The 23,253-nt window shown below is 36.0% G+C and overlaps 1 protein-coding gene across 1 annotated transcript in view; it reads right to left on the reverse strand.

Moving 5' to 3' along the window:
* The window catches only part of LOC128991004 (probable C-mannosyltransferase DPY19L1), a 42,266-nt gene that overhangs the window by 15,860 nt on the left and 3,153 nt on the right, over nucleotides 1-23,253 (reverse strand). The window contains exons 2-6 of the mRNA XM_054413705.1: nucleotides 22,475-22,587; nucleotides 21,438-21,575; nucleotides 19,777-19,991; nucleotides 1,452-1,509; nucleotides 933-1,079 (exon numbers count right to left, since the gene is read on the reverse strand). Of these exons, the coding sequence (XP_054269680.1) occupies nucleotides 933-1,079; nucleotides 1,452-1,509; nucleotides 19,777-19,991; nucleotides 21,438-21,575; nucleotides 22,475-22,587 (671 nt within the window). The remainder of the gene's footprint in view (nucleotides 1-932; nucleotides 1,080-1,451; nucleotides 1,510-19,776; nucleotides 19,992-21,437; nucleotides 21,576-22,474; nucleotides 22,588-23,253) is intronic.

Genomic DNA, 23,253 nt, shown 5'->3' on the forward strand with positions numbered 1-23,253 from the left:
AGATTTTATTGGTTGTTTCTAAGTATTGTATACATTTTAATTTTAAAAGTAATTTTAGCTTATAACTGTATTTACTAGGTTAGGAATTTTGACACTATTCAATGTACAATGTGATAAAGATTGAAATGAAACTAAATATGACAAAAACTGTATAATCTGGCTTTGTTCCAAGGGTTTTCAATTTTTCTTTACACTCAATAAGCCTTTCTGAGCGGGTTCAAAAGAGTTTTTAAGCCATCATCAGCTTAGGTCATTAATACTCAGAAAAATGTTTTTTTTCTATTTTTCAACTCTTTTTTACTTTTTATAACTCAAACTCAACTATCCTCTTGAAAATGACTTATTTTTAAACCACCCTCAGTAATTCGGCATTTTCATTAAAATGGCACAGACCTGTTTAATGTGGTTATTTTACAGAACTGCAAGTTTAAAAGATATCTACCTCACAGAAACTAACATATTGATTAATTCAACTGTCAGCGTCAAAATACCCATAACCTAAGTAAGAGGTTATTTGAGGGGGTACCCTTGAGCCAGTTTTATTTACAAGACATATTAACATGACAAAACTCACTTGGTAACCGTGGTGGTATTGGTAAACGTTATCCAAGATTATAATATACCTCAATCCTTAAAGACAACACAGATCAGAGAAATACAGGAGTAGTCCTACTGATTAAAATGATGACTTCCGATTTTTTTTTAAGTGGCAGCTTAAGACGTTCCCGTCAGTAAATGACACAACATTTTTATAACAGCTTTACTTCATGTTTTAAGAAAAGAAGAATTAAATAATTACAACAATTAAAACAACTTAACACACTAAACAAAAAGGTCACACCAAATCTTGATATACTGGTACTTGAAATTTTTTATACTACCAACCGAAGTAAATTTTCTACAATAAAAAAAATAAAATCAGGATGTCATACCTGCATGGCATGATATCTGTTGAAACCAGTTTCCTCCGAGCTGTGTCGGTTCTGGTTGAGAAATATCGTCACTGCCATCATGTGTAGCAGACAGAAAGGGTAAGCGAAGGTCTCGCGTAGAGGAGGAGCCCACTGCACTCTAGTGCACTAGCAACACATCATGTGACTTAAACTCTATTGCTCTACGAATTGGAAACAAATTCAATTTACTGGACTAGGAGTAATTATTTTCCACCTAAATAAATTTGTAGGCAGTGCATTCATATTCAATACAAATCTTACAATTTAGTCAAACCTTTAAACGTAATTATTTTAACCTTCACAAGTTTTTTTTATGTTTTTGTAAAAGAATTGTCCAAATCCTGGTTTTAATCCTATAGTCAGCTGTGTGTAACAAATTAAAAATGGCATCAGGGTTCGGCATTGATACAGGAGCCTGACAAGACCTATATCGGATGGGCTATTCAGACGATTATTATCATTAATAAGTAAGTTTTGACATTCAGGCTTGTTACTTACCTCACCATGATTATAGAAGAAGCATACAACTGCAATGATTCCTCCAAGTAACGATTCACTACAACAATCAATTGAATGTTATTTCAAAACAATATTAAAATCAGTGTTGAAAAGCGAGATATTTTATGAAGCATTGCTCAGTTGAGGAAATAGTAGCTAGCAGCTATAGCACGTTAGTTTTATAGCAAATTTTCCTATAGGGAAGTAGCTACGGTATTACTGTAGGTGGCACAGTAAGACATAGATGTTCCTTGAGGCTAAAAACACTATTCAAACAAATGTTTATATACATATAAATTTGGCTGGAAGGTGTAGGGCGGGATAAACTTTGAGTCATGGGAAAAGGGTATTGAGATTTTGAAATTTGCAAAAGTTGTTTTAACTTTTTTAAAATATGGAAATGCCCAATTTTTGTTGTGACATCATATAGAGCTAAAAATAACAGACAATTTTGTATAGCCTACTGAACCATGGACTGGTTATACAATTAAAGGTTACCGAGAAAATAAAAAAAAACTGTAAATTTAAAATTTTCATATGCCATTCTTACGGAGAAAAAGAAAAACTGTTGTAGTTTGTTTTTGTTGATACTATTTGGCAAATTTAATTATTCCATACTATACTATTAACATTTAGTCAAAAACCGCTTTTTCCTTTCCCCTTGCAGCAAACCTAAGTAGGCCTATTTATTTCTTAAATTTAATGTTAATAAAATGGGAAATAAATATGTTTGCTAATGGAAATCTATAAGTAAAATCCAATCAGACAAATTGAAATTCACTCAGTTTCTAGGTGTGCTGGGGCAGGGGGAATGTTGGCAATACCTAGTTTTGGCAGTTTAAAAGCTACTTCTAAAACACTTTTTTTTGTAATGCAGACAATATTTACATGAAATGCCTTAGAAAAAAAACTGTTTTTCTACTAATGTTTTAATAACATGTTAGGATTATTATGTACAAGGATAGGGATCAGCTAGCTTACCTGGTAGACAGAGTCCAGTTTAGCCTTGGTAAGACTCATAAAACAAATATCACTACACCAAAGACATAATATTTCGTCCCAGTTAGGGACTTCATCAGAAGGGAGAAGAAAGAAGACTGACTTTTTTAGCGAATTTCCCATATAGGGAATAAGCTATTACCGTAGTACTCATGGTAAGACCTGGACGCGGGACTGATTTTTTTTTTGTTTTGAGGTCCCTAGAGGCCAAAAACACCATCCGTTCAAATTCATATATATATATATATATATATATATATATATATATATATATATATTAAGCAAATCAAAATACCACAGTACCCTAAAAAATTTTTGATTTGCTTAATAACATTTAAAGTATACAATGATGTATACATTGATGTATACAATAACAAAATATATATTTATATATGTGTCCGTTAGCACGATAACTCTAGCAAAAATGATCCGATTTTGATGAAATTTGGTACAAACGTGTAAACCTACGTTTATTCTAACGAGTTTGCGATCCAGCATGATCGGACCATGGGAACGGGGGTTTACGTGGGGTTTTATGGGGTAAAAATAGGTTTTTCCCATTTTTGACCCAAAAAACATAAAATTTTGCAATTTCTTTCCAAACCATTTTGTAGAGCTTAAAAAAACAAATAATTTAGTATATTGAAGCGTTATTATGCGCCTAATGGTTACGGAGAAAATTAAAAAAAAATTGTAAATTTAAAATTCCCATGTTATTCTTATGGAGAATAAGTAAACTGTTGTAGTTTGCTTGTTTATGAACATATTTTGATCAAATTTGGAAAACGTTTTTATTTCTTACTAACTATTAACATAAAAAAAAAAAAAAAACAGTTTTACCCTCCCTGATGCAGCAAACCTAAGTACTTGTTAAACTAATTCTATTTCAATCGGGAATAAATGTCATATTTTTAAGTAGACATTTCAGTGTAAATCAAATCAGTCAAATGGAAATTTGCTTAGTCTGCAGGTTTGCTGCGGCGGGGGTATTTATATGTGTAGGTACAAATATCAAAATCCACAAGAGAGGTCTGAGAAACCTGTGTAGGCCTTTACACATTTACTATCTTTCAACGTATTTGTTTCCAAGGAAACAAAGGAACTGAAATTTAAGAAAAATATTTGTAAAGGCATAAGCAGCCTTCCCTGAGCTGAGCTAAACTAAGACAACACTATGTCCAGGAAGTCGTCAGACCGTAAGTACTCTTGAACTTGTTATTTTTCCCAAAGTCTTACTCTTAAATGGAACTCATTTGGTAAATGGTAAATAATTTTTGTAAGCCCTTCGATATTTGTAAACTGTTAAGATTTACTGTAAAGGTAATACTTTTGCGGAGTTAGGTATTTTTTTTACCAAACTGAATATTAGGTATACGAGGATCAATATTCCTAACTTAAAATAGTAAAATAGTATAAAGTAGGTAACTAATAAAAGTTGTGATATAGGGATATTTTCATGATGATTCCTATATTTGAAAACTGCCTTTAAGCCGGATTTTCCAAGACGCAGAAGAGGAGCGCGGAGAGCGGAAAAGCAATTAACATGGTGTTCCGCTCCGCTTCTGGGAAAGCAGTAACATTAAATTACCTAAGACAAGAGGAGTCCGCTATCCGCGCCTAGGAAATCAAAGCTTTAGCAAATAGAGAATATATCAGATTATAATTTTAAAGTTAATATTGAACTAGGGCGTTTACGAAGGCGTCGCTAATAGGATTGTAAAAGGGTCGTGCGGGTCCAGCTGGTAATGGCCCTGCAGGTCAGTTTGGGCTGCCTCAAGTTATGGTGGCAAGAAATATAACACTTTAGCTTGTTCAAAATTAACTATAAGTGAATAGCTCAATAACTTTTGTTAAGGTATTGGATATTGCTTTGCTTATTGAATGAAGTCAAGAAATTGACAACTAAAGTTTGCGATCGGCCGATCCTTTTCAGGTATATGTTCCTTTTTTATTATTTTCGATCCATAAAAAATTGCGTGGACATTAACGGTTTGTTATGAATTATGAAGATAAAAAGGGTTTACATTTAGGGAATTCCTAATTCAATTAATGATTGAATAACTCAAGCGTGGTTTTTCCTGAAACTAAATCAAAATTGATTTAGTTTCATGTTTCTTCTAGCTTGTCCCTTCCAGCATCCCGTTGGATCAGATTATGCTAAAGGTGCAAATTCATTAGAGATTGATAATCTAGGCGCTGAGCCTGAAGAATGATTATGCAAAATGCTGGTATAAAACACATTAAACACATTCTTTCATTTTGGAAATTGCTAAAGCAAATCCCTTAGGTACTCTGACAGGTATCTCTTCATGAGTTTCAGCAGACCGGGTAACATTTAGTTAAATGTTAAACCTCATTAATAGCACTGTGAGATCATATCTAATAAGGTATACTTACAGCTTATAAAGAAACCGTTTTCATACCTGTACCTATGGTCATGAAACTCTGGCAATTTTTGTTTGTTCTAGGATGCTAGGCATGACCCCCGGATTATTTTTAACATTACTTCAGGCTAGACCTAGTGGTTGGTTTGTCTCTTAGATAAAATCCATTGGTGATTTGGTGGGATTTGAACCCAGGACGGGCTGAAGTCCCACGCTCTAGATCAGCTCGCTCCCCGGCTATTTTAAATAAGTGTATGTTACAAGTTACATCCATTCCACAAATATTTGTGTATGGAAGTGGATAGAAAGGGTGTCAAAGATTGTAATGTCAGGAATGAGAGGCTAGACGGAGAGCCCACAGATATGTAAGGTACAGAGGAAACATGCTTATGGGACAACTGTGCACTTTGGGCTCTGGTATGTTGGGGCGGAAATATACTTGTGACAAGCAAGGAAGAGCCCAAACGGCAAGCACTGTGAAAATTCCAATCCCACAGGGCATAGGGTCTTCCTCCACCGTGAGCATTGCAGTAAATGAGAGCAATCGAGGCAGTCGGGACATTGCTCTAGACACCAGCTCTAGAGCTAGCCACCACTTAAGTGTATCATGAAGTGTATTGTCTGTTTCTTACTTCTCTGTGGAGAGCCTCGCTACAATATCAACCGTGTTACTCTCAATGCTAGGTTTACGTTTTTACGCAGGGAAAAAAACAGGTGAAAAATAACAGATTATATGACAATTGTTGAAAATTCTATCTCAATAAAACCAAAACGCAATTTATGTATTTATGTATAGTGTTTGTGATTTGTATCGCCTGCAAAAGCTAATGAGATAGAAATAATTTATAACATACTAGCTGTAACACGCGGGCTTTGCCCCATTTAACTTCTTAATTTTCAAGATGATCTCGTTCGCATGGCTCAATCACGTCCTGGTTGAAGTTCGTTCGCTACGCTCACTCACCTTTAGGTTGCAGCTCGTTCGCTGCGCTCACTTGCCTTCAGGTTAGCTCGTTCGCTACGCTCACTTGCCTTCAGGCTTTCACTTTGTTGGACTGCATACTATTTCACTTTAAAATTTAGTTTTTTTTTTCTACCGTGAAGGATCTGCTTTACCAGGAAATGTGTTATTTTGATCTATACATCTCAAACAGTTTAATCAAGTTTTTTCGTAACTTAAATGCAAACTGTGTAAGTAAGTTATTTAGTTTATGGCATGGAAATTTCATCTCATAATTGGGAAATCTTTTTTTCAGGAATTTATTGCTTAATCGTTTGAGATATAGGTGGTTTACGTGTTGATACTTCTTTTTCTGTGTGTCCGAATGTATGTGAGTCATACTATAATTTTGGTTAGTAATGAAAGCGTCAATTGGTGTAGTAGGTCTCTATAAAACTGTCCAATGAGCTGCAAGGTGCAGTAGAAACCAAAGTCGAATCATACCATACCATAACTCTCCCCGTAGTATTGAAAAGTGCAGACAAAATATACAGACCAGTTCAAGATAACGGAGGTCGAGATAAAAACAAACAGAGAGCTAAGAGAAATGTGTAAACACCCAGATATAGGGGTGCTTTCCAGAAGTAAAATGCTTAGATGGGCAGGCTATGCGTGGTGGATAGGAGATAAATCAACTTTTAAAAGTATATTTCTTAGTACCACAAGATAAAAGACCACTTGGAAGACCAAGAATTAGGTGGAAAGACCAAGTTATGAAATATCTCCTCAGACCGGGATCTAAATTAGAAGAGACAGGGGATGGAGAGAATGGGTGGCCAGAATCCTCATAAGGTGTCAGTCTGTGGTCACGGAGGTAAAGGTGCGGTAAGTACATATATAAGTGGTATATGCAATTGTAGCAACTCTACTCAATACCAGTGTATGTGAATCGGTCTCCAATCTCACTTCAAGTCTTTTCAAATCGACGCAACTGCTATTTTATGGTAAAATTATCGAATATAAAATGCATATCGCTATATTTTAGGTCTATAATCGGATGGAAGAAATAGGTAGTAACGTGACATTTGTTAGTAAGGTCAACAACTAAAAAATAACAATTAATTGTTAATTAGATTGTTTTGGGGGCAGTTTGCCCCAATTAAAACTGCCAGAATTTGTCACTGTGCGTGTAAACTAGATGTTCTGAACTATTCCGTTTTAATTGACTACTCGATTCCCGTACGTAGGACGGGCCAACAGCTCGTACTTATTATTATTGTTTCCATGGATTACACTAACAAATACATCTTTAACAAGCAAATTAACTACACCAGAAAATTTTCTTCTTGTATAAAATAACATGGAATATCGAGTAACCAATGTAGGTGAGCAAATATTTTAATTACATTTGGCTGGTTATTTAACTGGTTAAGACAATTGCCAAAAAAAAACTTATATTCATTTCAGTAGGCGAAAAACCTAAATTTCATTTTGAGTCTTAACGTTTGGGTTTATAATAAATCCCAAATATAATATAATAATAATATAATCTTAATATAATATTGTTCACAATTTATAATATTAAGATCACAATAATAATAATAATAAAGACATACAAGATTATTATTTTACCTATTGATTGAGAGAAACTACTCTTGATAATCAAAGGTGTAAATAAAGACATAATTTTTTAAAGCCGCGTCCCCACCAAACATGTTTGTCGAACAGTGTTTGACGGACATTTGTGATGTCCGCCGAACATTGTTCCGGTGTTGGTTTGGTAGAGACGCCTTCTCAAGCATTCTGAGCCTCAAGGTGGGTGTAGTGGTATGAAGCTGATGATTTAATTCTAGAAAGAAGGTTGTTGCCCATAACTGTTATGAGGGTGAAAAATAACAGATTATAAGATAATCGTTTAAAATTCTATCTCAATAAAAACAAAAAGTAAGGGTTCTTTTAAACTATCTATAAGGGTTGGTGAATTAGCAGCATCTACATCATAAGATTTGTTACTATTAACTAATCTATATATATAAAAGGCAAAGCCCTCACTGACTGACTGACTCACTCACTCATCACTAATTCTCCCACTTCCCACTTACCTAGGAGGCTGAAATTTGGTACACTGATTCTTTAGGCATTAAATAGGAAAACTAAGTGGTTTTTATTCTAATCGGACTCTCGGGCTCCGCCCCAGTGGCTCTGGAGTTTCCCATGTAAACCTAATGAGTACCCATATTTAAATGGAATTAATGAATCATAACAGCTGTTTCAATTAAACAAGTTGGTTCTGTTCTATGATTTTCAATAGCATTAAAGTTACAAGGATTACCAACAGAGTGCAGCACTATTATTTTTTTTTTTTATATATTTGACAACAGCTAATTTGAAACCAGAAGGTGAGTGAGCGTAGCGAACGAACTTCAACCCGGAGGCGAGGTAGCGTAGCGAACGAGCTAACCTGAAGGCAAGTGAGCGGAGCGAACGAGCTCCAACCGTAAAGGTGAGTGAGCGTAGCGAACGAACTTCAACCAGGACGTGATTGAACCATGCGAACGAGCTCACATATGAAGTTAAACGGGGCAAAGCCCGCGGGTACAGCTAGTATGGTACCTATTATTTGTTTCCAGGGAAACACTGGTTTGAAAGGATTCAGAAATTAAAAATGAAAGATGCCTGACAGCCAGCCGTAAGTAGTCTCTTATACGGATATTACCTAAGACAGCGCTGTGAAAATCTTCATATTGTGAGTAACGTCAACAGTGTGTCATCTCATTTTCATCATGCAGTTTTGATCAAATCATAGTAGTAGCCCGACAGTTTAAAGTACATATTAAAACTGTCACTACATTAATCTAAAAACATATCTGAAAACATTAATATAGCACAAGTATTGGGAGTATAAAAAAAGTGTAATTTCATTTCCCACGATTAAGGTTGTATGATAAAAAGTAATTCTACATTTAAGCCTTGAACCAACACAGTTTAAATTCTAAGCATGAAAATTCCGCCAAAATCCTGTCAACTTCAAGAGTTTCAAAGTTTCTAAGCTCAATGGATGTTGCACGTAAGTAGTTATTATCATTTTGTATTTTAATTTAATATTATTGACATTAACTAGTGCATTCCTTTAAGATAACACAAGTACTGTACAGGAGGCATACAAATGTTTGTCTAGGAACCATTATAAATAACTATATTGAGTGATTGACTGATGGAGACTTCAGATCCCTTGCGATGATAGTGTTCTCCCCATAACGAAAGTATTCCAGACTCAAAGAACAAATCATATCTAAGTACATAGTAAAAATTTACTCTCCATTGCAACAATACTCAACTACTTGCCTCAAAACATTATCTCAACCTGTTGTTAACATAAAGGGATCAAGTTGAAACTTTGGTTAAAACACTGTTGCAATTGACAAAATAATATTGCAAATTTGTAAATAAAAAAAAATGCACAAATCAAAAACTAATTTAATGAATTAATTTTCTATCTCTGTCTTATTACAACCTCATATTAGTGGCAATATTAGTTAATTTTATACACATCTTGAAACTTACTGACCATAATATTGATGTTCAGATGTTCCGGAATCCATGAAAAGAAGATGAAGTTTGCTTGGATCAAAAAAGAAGATGAAGTTTGCTTGGATCAAAAAAGAAGATGTATGGTTGTTTGTGTGTGTGAGAGTAAGGGGGTGGGTTTGATAGCTAGGGAATTCGTTGAAAACAAAAACGGACCAGAAAGATTTTTATGTTATCGTTTCATAGTTATTGAACAGGTCATTTGTACTTCCGACTACGACAGGGAGGGGAACTTGCTAGGCTAGCCAGGGAGAGGGAATAAAAAAAAGTAGGTTAGAGGGGGGTTGTAAAGGGGGGAGGGTCAACATTTTACTTAGGGACGTGGGATATATCATGGTAGGCTAGTCAGGGCCCGGGGTTATGGGGTGAAGTAGGCTAGAGGGGGGCATCGAAAGTCGGAAGTTCTAATGACCTGTGTATATACAAAGGCAAAAGATTTTAAAGAAATATGATTTTATCATGAAAAAGATTTTATGGGTTTAAGACATAGGGAAAAAATTGTTACTAAAATATTTTAATAACAGGTCCTTGGATCATCCATTTCAGACAGGGAGGGTGATAAAGTAGGCTAGACAGGGACGAGGGAACTTAAAAAAGTAGGTTATTGGGGGGTTTAAGGGGGGAGGGTTCATTTTTGAGTTAGGGAGTGGGATGTATATTGGTAGACTAGTCAGGGTCTGGGGTTATGGGGAAGTAGGCTAGAGGGGGGCATCGTGGGGATGGATGATCTAATGACTTGATTCTTTTTGGAGGAATAATCCTGTTTATTTCTCTGGGAATAGTGGGAATAGCAGGGGGAGGGTGGTTCTAGGTAATCTGGATCTACATTTGAAGAGTCAAGACACTGGTAGAAGAGATGTTAGAAGAGGACGATATTAGAAGATGATCGTCATGACAGTGGTGTGACAAGTCTGAAGTCAAGAAACTGAGAAAAGGATATCTGGAGCATTCCATGAGGTGTGTAAATGTTTAAATTATATATATATTTAAAAGGTCAAACATGCATAATCAGCACTATTAAGGTAAGTATTTTTCAGGAAGTTGGCTGGATTATTTGGCTAAACTGTGTTGGTTCAATGATAAATGTGTGCACTAGTAAGGGAAAGATTGTGATTTAAAACACTTATTAGGTTTTTATGAATGATAAGGAATTGTGTTTTTTACGTAGAATTTAATGATAATGGGCAAAACAAATATTTAAACACTACAAGTGACAAGTTACGTTAAGAGGAAATTAATAAGTGTTTGCATTAGTACATTAACACATAGGTACCGAGTAATAATTTAAATTTTCACAGTAATTTACAAAACATTATTTTGACGGGAATGGATGACATTACTTGACGAACATGAATTTCTATTTCGTTTAAGATATAACTACAGTAGTGAGTTGTTTTCATCCCTCAGAGCCATCGGGTTCATTAATAAAATATCAGGAATAAAGAAGTCTTTGCCTTTTTTGTAATGGATACCAAAGCTGGAAGATAGCAACCTCATTCGAAACCAATGAAGATGGGCAGAACGACTGTGATGGGCTTATCACCAAGAATTTTGAAGCGGTAAGTGATCAGTAATCAAGTCAAAAGACCCTGACACAAATTGAGAAAGATAGTTGCAAGCCCATGTTTATGACAAAGCCTCCTTTTCTATTTGATCATATCTCCATTCAACTTCACCGAGACTTTGAGAAATGAATCTAACTGGCCGCCAAATTCTGTTGAGCCACTGATCCAATACTCCACCAATCCCAAGGCCTAATGAATCTGCACAAATTCTCATAAGCAGCTCTGGGTCAAATGTGACAAGCGACACATCATCAGTAGCTAGATTCTTGATGTTCTCAAATTGCATCTGATTTTGATCAGTCCAAATCTATTCGTAATTTGTATTAAGTATAATTATAAGTGGAACTACATGATTCAACAAATGAGGAATGAATTTCATGAGGTAGTTCACCATACCAAGAAAAGACCGCAGCTCCTTCACATTCCTTGGAGGTTGCACAGCTTTAATGGCAGAAACCTTATTTGGATCAGGTTTTATTTGACCATTCTCAAACCTATGACCTAATAAATTCAATGACTTCACTTTAAACACATATTTGTTCTTGTTCTAAGTAATGCCTTTGTCTTGCATATTCTTAGTAGCATATCAAGTAGTTTATAAGGTAATTGACAACACCTTTCAACCCCTCGATAGCCTTAATAATCTTTCTTTGGAAATGCTCCGGAGCTGTTATTAACTCTGTAAGCAACGCAAAGTCAAATAGAACCACCCTTTTTGGGTGCTTCTACCATAAGGTACACCAGTCAATTATTTTTGTGACAGGAACAATAATAACGGTCTTAATCATATTGTCCAGTTTAGCCTTTAAGAGTAGAGCTACCCGACGAGGGCTAGATACTGCAAACTGTTTGGCATCATCAGATAATTAAATGTTGTATTGGTTACCTTTTACAACTCCAAAACAGCTGAAAACAATAGGGTACTGAGTCACCCACTCGACATCTGAGTCAACTTGATCTACAGACCTACACAACAAACCAAAGGCAATGATTGGTGACACTTCTAGTAATGGCTCTTTTTTTGGCCCTCCACTCCCTCCCTTTTGGATAAAACCAAAATGCAACTGTTTATATATAGGGTTTTTGGCGTAGGGGTTGGCGATCCCATCGCCCAATGGCTAGCCATTGCAATCAGCCTCCCTGACTCCCTATTCATCAACTGAGCAGGGTCTGTCCTTTTACTCCATGGTTTTTCTTCTTCTTCTTCACAAACATGGACAAAACTGTCTTATCTTTCATGTCTCTGCTCTCTTCTTCTCCCAACTTCCACCCCTTCCTTTTCCTTCTTCTGTTACAGGCCAACCCAAGGTGTTAAGTGGACCGTGCTGTGGGGTGGATGGCACCAGGCCTCTTTTGTATGGTGTCTGAACGGTACTTCGTAAGGTGGGGCTGAGCAGGGCAGGAACCCGCTGGTATCTACACTTCTTAGTACAGGGCTTGGAACCTGATGAAGCCGGGAAGAAAGTGGATCAAAGGAAGGCATCATCAGCGCAGGACAAACGGGTGCCTAGAAAAGGAAAAAAGGGAGATTCAAGAGATTACCCCACCCCTGAGTAAGAACTTTAACAGGTTTTGTAACTGAACATTGTAGGCACAGAGGTTATCTAAAAAAAATAACATCGTTCAGGAATGTGACTGTAGACCTTGCCAATCAGGACAAGAAACACCCAGACATCTATTGGCTGAATGCGATGCAGTTGAGAGAAAGAGAATAGCTTGCGAATGCAACAAGAAGCAGTTGGAGATTTTCCTCAGAACCCCACCTGATGCTAAACTTCATTAAGGAGTTAGGATTGGAGGAGGTTCTCTAGGCAAAGACCGTAGACTAGTTTTGGGGACACAATAGATCTTACAGGTCGCAGTGTAATCTTCCCCCAGGCATCATCAAGTATCAGTCTCAGTAACTATATACGGTTCGTGAATTGTATCACCTGCAAAAGCAGATTTGAAAGAGATTATTTACAACATAACACTTCTTAGTATTTACTAATTTGGTGCATATTTGTTTCCAGAGAAACCCAAGTTGAAAGGATTCTGAAATTAAAAATGAAAGGTTCATGAGAGACGTAAGCCTCTTCAAAGGATAATATCCAAGACAGCGCTGTGAAAATCGTCAGACGGTGAGTAACGTCAACAGTGTGTCATCTCATCTTCATCATGCAGATTTGATCAAATCATATTAGCCCGACAGTTTAAACTACATATTAAAATTGTCAATACTTCCATCTAAACACATATCTGAAAATATTCAGATAGCACAAGTATTGAGAGGATATAAAAGTGTATGCTGATACATCTATTGATGAATGATAATAATTTCTCAGTACTTGTTGTCATTATACTCTGATATTTCAATTGTTATAATGTTATGTTGTTGTAATCAATCTAATTTCATTTCACAGCTAATAAATCACCGTATAAATATTCATGTTTCTAGCCCCTGAGCTATTTGCTAAGACATAACAATTTGTTAGGTATCTCCGTCAAATAGTCTAAAAATTATTCAGATTGCTCAGTAGCTTACAATATAATCATAAGAATATAGTACTGTATAATCATATTATGTTTTGATGTGAAGAAAACATTTCTAAAGGTTGCAACTCATCACACATATAATTAAAACAAACACATCACGAACATAAACATGCTACAAACATTTAGATAGCACTGTTATGATAATATAATTCCGGCGCGGGGGTGGTTGCTGACTAGTCTGTTACAAATAGTAAAAAATACTCTTACTTTACCTCAACATTTGAGCCTATTTTTGGACGAAGAGTTCATCAAAGCAAATTTCCAGGCGTATTTGCTAAGTTTGTTTTGATTTAATGTTTGCAAAATGTGAGTTAACTTACCATTCCAAATCTTAATTACCGGTACAAATTGAAAAAATCTAATTAATATTATAGTTTACAGCTTTGTGCTAGAAACATTTACTAACGTTTACAACCGTTACTGTTTCAACCCAGGTAACAACTAATGAACAGCAAAAAAAGGTTTGTTGTTGTTAACTAATAAACAACACAGATTGCTACTTATAAGGCTTTAGTAATTCTGCATAATATTTCATTTCCCTCAATTGGTTGTATAGTAAAATGCTCATAGGTTGTAAAAGGTAATTCTCCATTCAAGCCTTGAACCAACACAGTTTAAATTCTAAGCATAAGAATTTAGCCCAAATCCAGCCAACTTCAAGAGTTTCAAAGTTTCTAAGCTCAACGGATGTTGCAAGTAAGTAGCTATTATCGTTTTATTATTATTGATATTTACTAGTAATATACCTTTAATATATCACGAGTACAGAGAGAATTTTCAAAATACTAACAAAGTATTTAAAGAAACAAATAATCAACAAATTATTTTAGTGCTTTAAATTATCAGCCAGAAAACTAATGTTTGTCTAACAACCCTTATCAATTGAATATTGAGTGATTGTCAGATTGGAGACCTCAGATCCTTTGGGATGAGACTTTTCTCCCCATAAAATAGTATTCCAGACTTGAAGAATAAATCATCAAGAAGAACAAAGTGCATAGTCAGGTTTAAAGTTTTCAGAGACTTTACTCTCCATTGCGACAATACTCAACTACTTGCCTCAGCTCATTATATAAACCAGTTGTTAATATAAAGATATATTCAAAGCAATGTTGAAACCACTGTTGCAGTTGACAAATAACATTGCATACATTTTAAAATTACAATCATGCACAAAGTAAAACCAATACATAAAAAAATAATATTTTTCTTGTCTTGTTACAACTTTATCAAATTAAAATTGTAGTTAATTTTATAAACATCTTGAAACTTTTACTAACCACAATATTTATGTTCAGATGTTCCGGATTCCTTGAAAAGAAGAGGATGTTTGCTTGGATAAAAAAAGAAGATGTATGGTTGTTTGTGTGTGTGAGAGTGCGGGGGGGGGGAGGTTGTTAGCTAGGGAATTTGTTGAGTACTGAAAGGGACCAGAAAGATGTTTAGGTTATCTTTTCAAAGTTATTGAACAGGTCATTTGTACTTCTGACTACGACAGGGAGGGGAACTTGCTAGGCTAGCCAGGGAGAGGGAATAAAAAAAAGTAGGTTAGAGGGGGGTTGTAAAGGGGGGAGGGTTTGAACATTTTACTTAGGGACGTGGGATATATCATGGTAGGCTAGTCAGGGCCCGGGGTTATGGGGTGAAGTAGGCTAGAGGGGGGCATCGAAAGTCGGAAGTTCTAATGACCTGTGTATGTACAAAGACAAAAAGTTTTAAAGAAACATGATTTTATCATGAAAAAGATTTTATGGGTTTAAGAAGCAGTGAAAAGAAAATTGTTACTAAAATATTTTAAAAGTAGGGCATTTACATGTTAGTTACAGGGAATTAAGTAACAATTCAGAGTTGATAATCTTGGGTTAATTGTATAGAGAAGTATACAACAGGTCCTTGGATCATCCATTTCAGACAGGGAGGGGGATAAAGTAGGCTAGACAGGGACGAGGGAACTTAAAAAATAGTAGGTTATTGGGGGGGTTTAAGGGGGGAGGGTTAACATTTTTGAGTTAGGGCGTGGAAGTATATTGGTAGGCTAGTCAGGGTCTGGGGTTATGGGGAACTAGGCTAGAGGGGGGCATCGTGGGGATGGATGATCTAAAGACTTGATTCTTTTTGGAGAAATAATCCTTTTTTATCCGGGAATAGTGGGGATAGCAGGGGGAGGGTGGTTCTAGGTAATCTGGATCTACATTTGAAGAGCCAAGACACTGGAAGAAGAGATGTTAGAAGAGGACAACATTAGAAGATGATCGTCATGACAGCATAGTGAGAAGTTTGAAGTCAAGAAACTGAGAAAAGGCTACCTGGAGTACTCCAACAGGTTTGTAAAATACTAACTGTTATAACTTTTTATATTTGAATTATCCATTAAGAAAAAATAACATTGCAAATTTGTAAATTAAAAACTAATGTAATGAATTAATTTTCTATCTCTGTCTTATTAGAACCTTATCTTAGTTGCAATTTTAGTTAACTTTATAGACATATTGAAACTTTTACTAACCACAATATTGATGTTCAGATGTTCCAGATTCCCTGAAAAGAAGATGATGTTTGCTTGGATCATAAAAGAAGATGTCTGGTTGTTAGTGCGTGTGGGTTTGAGGGGGGGGTGGGGGGTTGTTAGCTAGGGAATTCGTTGAGAACAAAAACGGACCAGAAAGATTTTTAGGTTATCTTTTCAAAGTTATTGAACAGGTCCTTTGTACTTCCGACTACGACAGGGAGGGGAACTTGCTAGGCTAGCCAGGGAGAGGGAATAAAAAAAAGTAGGTTAGAGGGGGGTTGTAAAGGGGGGAGGGTCAACATTTTACTTAGGGACGTGGGATATATCATGGTAGGCTAGTCAGGGCCCGGGGTTATGGGGTGAAGTAGGCTAGAGGGGGGCATCGAAAGTCGGAAGTTCTAATGACCTGTGTACATACAAAGGCAAAAGATTTTAAAGAAATATGATTTTATCATGAAAAAGATTTTATGGGTTTAAGTCATAGTGCAAAAGAAAATTGTTACTAAAATACTTTAAAAGTAGGGCATTTACATGCTAGCCAGGGAGAGGGAATAAAAAAAAGTAGGTTAGAGGGGGGTTGTAAAGGGGGGAGGGTCAACATTTTACTTAGGGACGTGGGATATATCATGGTAGGCTAGTCAGGGCCCGGGGTTATGGGGTGAAGTAGGCTAGAGGGGGGCATCGAAAGTCGGAAGTTCTAATGACCTGTGTACATACAAAGGCAAAAGATTTTAAAGAAATATGATTTTATCATGAAAAAGATTTTATGGGTTTAAGTCATAGTGCAAAAGAAAATTGTTACTAAAATACTTTAAAAGTAGGGCATTTACATGTTAATTACAGGGAATCAAGTAACAATTCAGGGTTGATAATCTTGGGTTTATTGTATAGATAAGTATACAACAGGTCCTTGGATCATCCATTTCAGACAGGGAGGGGGATAAAGTAGGCTAGACAGGGACGAGGGAACTTAAAAAATAGTAGGTTATTGGGGGGTTTAAGGGGGGAGGGTTAACATTTTTGAGTTAGGGAGTGGGAAGTATATTGGTAGGCTAGTTAAGGGTCTGGGGTTATGGGGAAGTAGGCTAGAGGAGGGCATCGTGGGGATGGATGATCTAATGACTTGAGTCTGTTTGGAGGAATAATCCTTTATTTCTCTGGAAAGACTAAGGGGGGAGGGGCGTTAGGTCCTATGTCATCTGGATCTACATTTGAGGAGTCAATACACTAGTAGAAGAGATGTTAGAAAAGGACAACATTAGAAGATGATCGTCATGACAGTCGTGTGACAAGTCTGAAGTCAAGAAACTGAGAAAAGGATACCTGGAGCACTCCAAGAGGTTTGTGCTACCCTTATAACTTTTTATATTTGAATTATCCATTAAGCATGATCAGCACTATTAAGGTAAGTATTTTTCAGGAAGTTGGCTGGATTATTTGGCTAAACTGTGTTGGTTCAATGATACATGTATGCACTAGGGTGTAGCGCAGAGCAGCGCATGTTTTAAGTCAAAACCATGTATTGTAATGAGGTATGACATACTAATAGCGCATTTCGGCGTAGCGTAGCGCAGCACAGCGTACGACCGAGGAATAAACAATTTTGTTTTTAATCAAACGTTGTAGTCAACATTCTTGTATAATTGATAAACCGAGACTCGTGTTTCCTAAGGGAAATAAGAGGTGATATTCGCCATGTTTTTTCCTGCCTTTACACACTTTATGCACCCCAACGCTTCTCCTACTGATCAAAAACTGCCACCATAAGGTATTTTCGACAACTCAAATACGTGTAGTCTTCGACAGAGCCATCCTCTATACTGATGTACCTTATTAAGACCGTCTACAACCTATAATGCGCTACGCTACGCTGCGCTCTCGATGTGTATTGGACAATGCTGTGCTCGGCTATGCTTAGTTGCGCTGCGCTACGCTGTCTGTATGTTTCTACACTAAGGGAAAGGGAAAGATTGTGATTTAATACGAGGGCGGTTTTATAAGTAAGGGCTCATTTTGCGAATAAATCCATAGTTCACTTGTACTACACAACGAGGCTCATCACCATTTACTGGCATCATTTGTAAACAGAATGACACAGCTCTGTAGCTGTCATGTATTGTTTATATATAGGGTTTTTGGCGTAGGGGTTGGCGATCCCATCGCCCAATGGCTAGCCATTGCAATCTGCCTCCCTGACTCCCTATTCTTCAACTGAGCAGGGTCTGTCCTTTTACTCTTTTTTAGCGAATTTCCCTATAGGGAAGTAATCTATTACCGTAGGTGGCATGGTAAGACCTAGACCCGGGACTGATTTACTTTTTCATATTGATGTCCCCAGAGGCCAAAAACACCATTCGTTAACATTTTTATACATGTATATATATATAGATTTATATATATATGTGTGTCCGTGAACGCGATAACTTGAGTAACTTTTGTCCGGTTTTAATGAAATTTGGTTTGAAGGTGTAAGGCGGGATAAACTTGAATGAGTTCGCGAACCAGCATGATCGGATCATGGGAACGGGGGCTTTTATGGGTAAAAAAAATGGTTTTTCTCAATTTTGAAACTCAAAACACAAAATGTCCCAATTTAACCTTTTTAAAGAGCACAAAAAACAAATAGTTTAGTATATCAATTTGTTTTTATACGGTTATTGGTAATGGAGAAAATTCAAAAAAATTGTAAATTTAAAATTCCCATGTTATTCTTATGGAGAATATTGTTGGAGAGCGAGCTGGCGTAGTGGTTAGAACGCGGGATCTCAGTCCCCTAGGTCTAGCCTGAAGTAATGTAAAAAACAATCCCAGGCTCATGCCTAGCATCCTAGGGAAAAAAAATTTATTCTTATGGAGAATATTGTAAAATGATGTAGTTTGTTTGTTTATTGATATATTTCGATCAAACTTGGTCAATTTATTTATTTTATGAGCTATTAATATTTTACAAAAAAACTTGCTTTATTAGTTTCCTTGTAGCAGCAAACCAAGGTACTCGTTAAACCTTATGTTATTTAAATAGATTTGATTGCAAATCAATTCAGACAAATGGAAATTTGCTTAGTCGGCAGGTTTGCTGTGGCGGGGGTATTCTGTGTTGTGTTATTTGTTTTATGAGTGTTACCAAAGCTAATCTGGACATCTACCAGGTAAGCTAGCTGATTCCTATCCTTGTAAATAATAATCCTAATCAGCCAATTGGATTTTCCTTAACCTCTCGATAACATGTTATTCATTCATTCATTTTATATTCATATCATCCATCAATCATCTTCTCAGTTACTTTATGGTACCAATTTTTTAGCAAACCACTAGAAATTCTGAAAAATTATACCATAAAACACCCCACTTAAACTACTTCTTAGAGTAAATTGGTGAGAAATAGTACTCCACTCTTTGAATAAGATGAACTACCAACAAAATATAAGTGTTTTGGAGCATTTTAACATTAGCCTTTGGGCTAGGTATAGATTTTGAAGTTTTAAGCTAGGTAAGCTGAACTCTTTTTAATCAAAAATGGCTTTTGCATACAAAAGGAAGAACAAATAGTTAAGCAACTAGCTCATCTTAGAAAATAATTACAGGCATTTGAAAGCACACAAAATATTCAACAAAAATAACTTGAAATTTAACTTAGCCACTATGTGGGGGTTTCTTCAGAAGAATGACATGGGATGGCTATCACAAAACTGGCACTGTTTGAAGTTAGTGCTGTATCCATTCCTTCTTATTCAATAATAAAATTTTTGTTACTTATATTGGCAAGAACAAACAAAGGTCGTAGTCTCTTACATTGGCAACTAACCTCAAATAAACAGCGTAGAGGAAGAGGAAGGCAGTGGTGAGGCTGGCGCAACACCAGGCTGCCTCCAAGTAGAAGTATGTCGGATCTCCCAGACCCTCACAGCTGGTGACTGGCGGCAGACCATTGCCTCTCTCTACCTGCCAACACTGCTTCGTAGCGATACCAAGCATGTCTGTGACCTGGGCAAACCCACGGTACAAACCTCCAATCACCAACTGTAACAGAAATATTATTTAAGTTTACTATTTCTGTCTTCTCTTCACATCCTAGAACACTAGGCTCTAGTTTAAGAATGTTTATGATACATTACTTCAAGATAGGCCTATAGGGTCCCGGCACTATCACATTACAGCCATTGATGATTGACGGGATTTGAATCCCATCCATGTATTGTTGGATGATTTCCGTGAGCTTGGTCTCCAAAGCTTGGAGTGTAGAAGAAGAGTTGCTGATGTTGCCTTCCTCTTCAAGCTGCTAAACAACCAGATCAGCAGCCCTTTTCTGCTCGAGAGGATCAATCTGCACGTTCCCAGAAGCACCAGGCATTAACGCTTGTTTGAGCTAGACCATGCTTCGACCAGCTATCTACGCTTCTGCCCCATACCACGTCTGATGCGCTCCGGGAACGAAATATGTTCGTCGGTCGACTTTTTCGCTTCCAGTTTGGTGGCTGTTAGGCGAGTGGCAGCAGAGGAGCGAGTCGACCAATAATAATTTCTCTTTGTTTTTTCTGTTATCAATATATATTGCATGTTATCTCAAATCATTTGTATTGTTGTTAATTTAATTATTTATTATTGTTGTTTACGCATTTCATTGTCTATTATTGTTATCAATTTCGTTTCTGTTAATCTAGTCATAAGCACAAATATTACATGTTGAAGCTGTCAAACTACTGACTATCTTTGTATATTGGTGTATTGCCGTTGGTAAATAAAAATAAAAATAAAATAAAATAAATAAAATCCGCGACATTAGGGACTAAAGCCCCTGGTTTACCACCAGGTCGCTTCCTATGTAAAGTTTAAATCTCTATGTAGTTAAATTTTCTAATGAACAATACTTTTTAACACAGATAAAAAAACAGATAGCCTATGTGTATCAAGAAACAACAATAGTAGGCCTAACATAGCCTATATAAAATACTTGCTTAAAGATTAATTTAAAATCTTCTCTAGGATATTTAGGAGATCTGGTTTATTGCACTTTAAGGGAAATTAAATTTTATAGGCTATTTATTTTAGTTTTACAATTAGGCCCAATTCACCAAGAAAGAAGAGTATTCTTAAAAGTTGTTTTGTATTTGAGATACAACCAAACGACAAGGCTCAATTTGACACAGGATGCAAAGGAAAGATGAATTTGGGTATTTCTTTAACTTAAAAAATAAATCAGTCTTAACTTAAACACTATTTCCAAGATAATTTGCCAAAAGAATAATAATTCTGTTGTTATTATACAACTTTTTGTAGTTTTATATTTCAATATCATCAATAAATGGTGGGAAGGAATGAGGAGAATGGTGGGGAATGAAAAGGAGAGGGGTCTTATGTTAGGCTTTAGTTGTAATATCTTCAATATCATGAAATCAAGGAAGACCTATAGTTTATCTCATAAGATATAAAAAAACTTAAGGATGGTTATAAAAAACCGTTACTTACTTCTGGAAGCAGGTTGAACCTCTCCAATGTGTTGATGACAGAGGGATATTCAGTCAAGTTATCATTTGTAATCTGATTAAATCCATCAAGAAATGTGGGTGCTTCAACAATCCTCTTGTAATATGAATAATACATTCCCTGAACACGAGAAACATTTAAAATATAATCAAATTAATGAATATTATAAGGATTCTCTACGTAAGGTTAAGTTAAAAGTTAAAATCAACATCATGGACAAGTTAAAGGAGAACAATGGTTTGAGTTAGAGAGACAAACGTTAGGTGTTTGAAAAATGGTGGAGAAATAGGCTAGTTCTGAAAAAATAAGTTGCTATCGACCACTTTAGTTATCAAAGATGATATTTCATTACAGTGCTAGCATGGATAAAACATACTCCCTTAGTAGATTTCCCATCCTTATGGAACACTTGAAGCCAATTTTATCGTTAGTTCAGTCAGGTTGCACTGTAGAGGTAGTTTTTTGTTTACAATTTGATTATTCTTATTTAGTCATTTAAAACCCTGTTTAACCAAATAAAACGATATTTAATCATAAACACTAACTCATCTTCTAGTTGTATAACAAAACAGTAAAGCACAAATCATTAAATTAACTCTAAAATAATAGAAACATAATTTTGTCGACACCTAACCACCAGTGTCACCGGACATGAACTAGACACGAAAACGAGCTTCAAAATTTACAATGGGATGGGAAGTCTACTTGTGTTGGTTAGTCTCTGGCGCTAGCTAAAATCATTGGCTCAGAGTGTTCCTATCTAAAAATTGATATACAAGTCAAGTTCCTGTACAAAAAAGAGATAGAATTTGAAATCTTTTTATAAACTTAATTTGTTGGTAACTAAAGGCCTAGTTGTCAAAGAAACGCGGCTCAGCTATAAATACACTAACTCCATTAGAAAGATATAAAAGTAAAAGGCTAAGTTACCATCATGTAGGCTTATATTGAAAATATAACTTAAATAGGGCCTAGGCCTAATTAATTTTGAACTTAGCCTATTTAAAAACTCATCTCACCATTTCACTGTGAAATGTCATTTCTCTTTCCAAAGTTGACAAATGAGAAAAATGTCGATCGTTCTCAAACATCGTTGAAACGTGGTAATTATGGAGGAGAGCGAAACCACAGGCTGTAAATTGCAATTCCATTAGTACCGAGACAAGTCAAGCTAAATAAAAATGTAGGCTATGTACGGTAGATCGTTCTCAAACATCGTTGAAACGTGGTAATTATGGAGGAGAGCGAAACCACAGGCTGTAAATTGCAATTCCATTAGTACCGAGACAAGTCAAGCTAAATAAAAATGTAGGCTATGTACGGTAGCGTGCTTGTGTAAATTATGTGAAACCATATTTATCTTTAAAAAATCGGTCAATTATAGACTACCTATTTAGGTCTAACTTATCCGCATTTGGCAGAACCTTGATATCAGACTCAATTGTGTTATCGGACATAAAAGTAAGTTAGCCTAACTTGGGTTGATTTGATTTGATAAGTAACCAGACTTATACTTAACCAAAAGCCAGACTTTTACTTCAGTTAGTTTATTGATACTAAAAATTGGTTGGGTTTAGTTAACTTAGATGGAGTCAGGTATCAAAGTTTTGCTTAGGATTTTTATGAGATCCTATTAACTTGTTGATATGTTGGCACATTGTTATTTGATTGTTTCAAGTCTTCGTTCTTCCACCAATGAGGACATCTATGGAATGAGCTCCCAGGTCTTGAAGGGTGTGATTAATGATATTGTTGACCCCTTAACCCTGGTTATTAACACCTGCCTGGCTCATGGGAT

This window comes from Macrosteles quadrilineatus, unplaced genomic scaffold, assembly GCF_028750875.1.
Source record: "Macrosteles quadrilineatus isolate MER2022 unplaced genomic scaffold, UCM_ALF_1.0 Scaffold_3__2_contigs__length_128488019, whole genome shotgun sequence".
In the NCBI taxonomy this organism is placed as follows: domain Eukaryota; kingdom Metazoa; phylum Arthropoda; class Insecta; order Hemiptera; family Cicadellidae; genus Macrosteles; species Macrosteles quadrilineatus.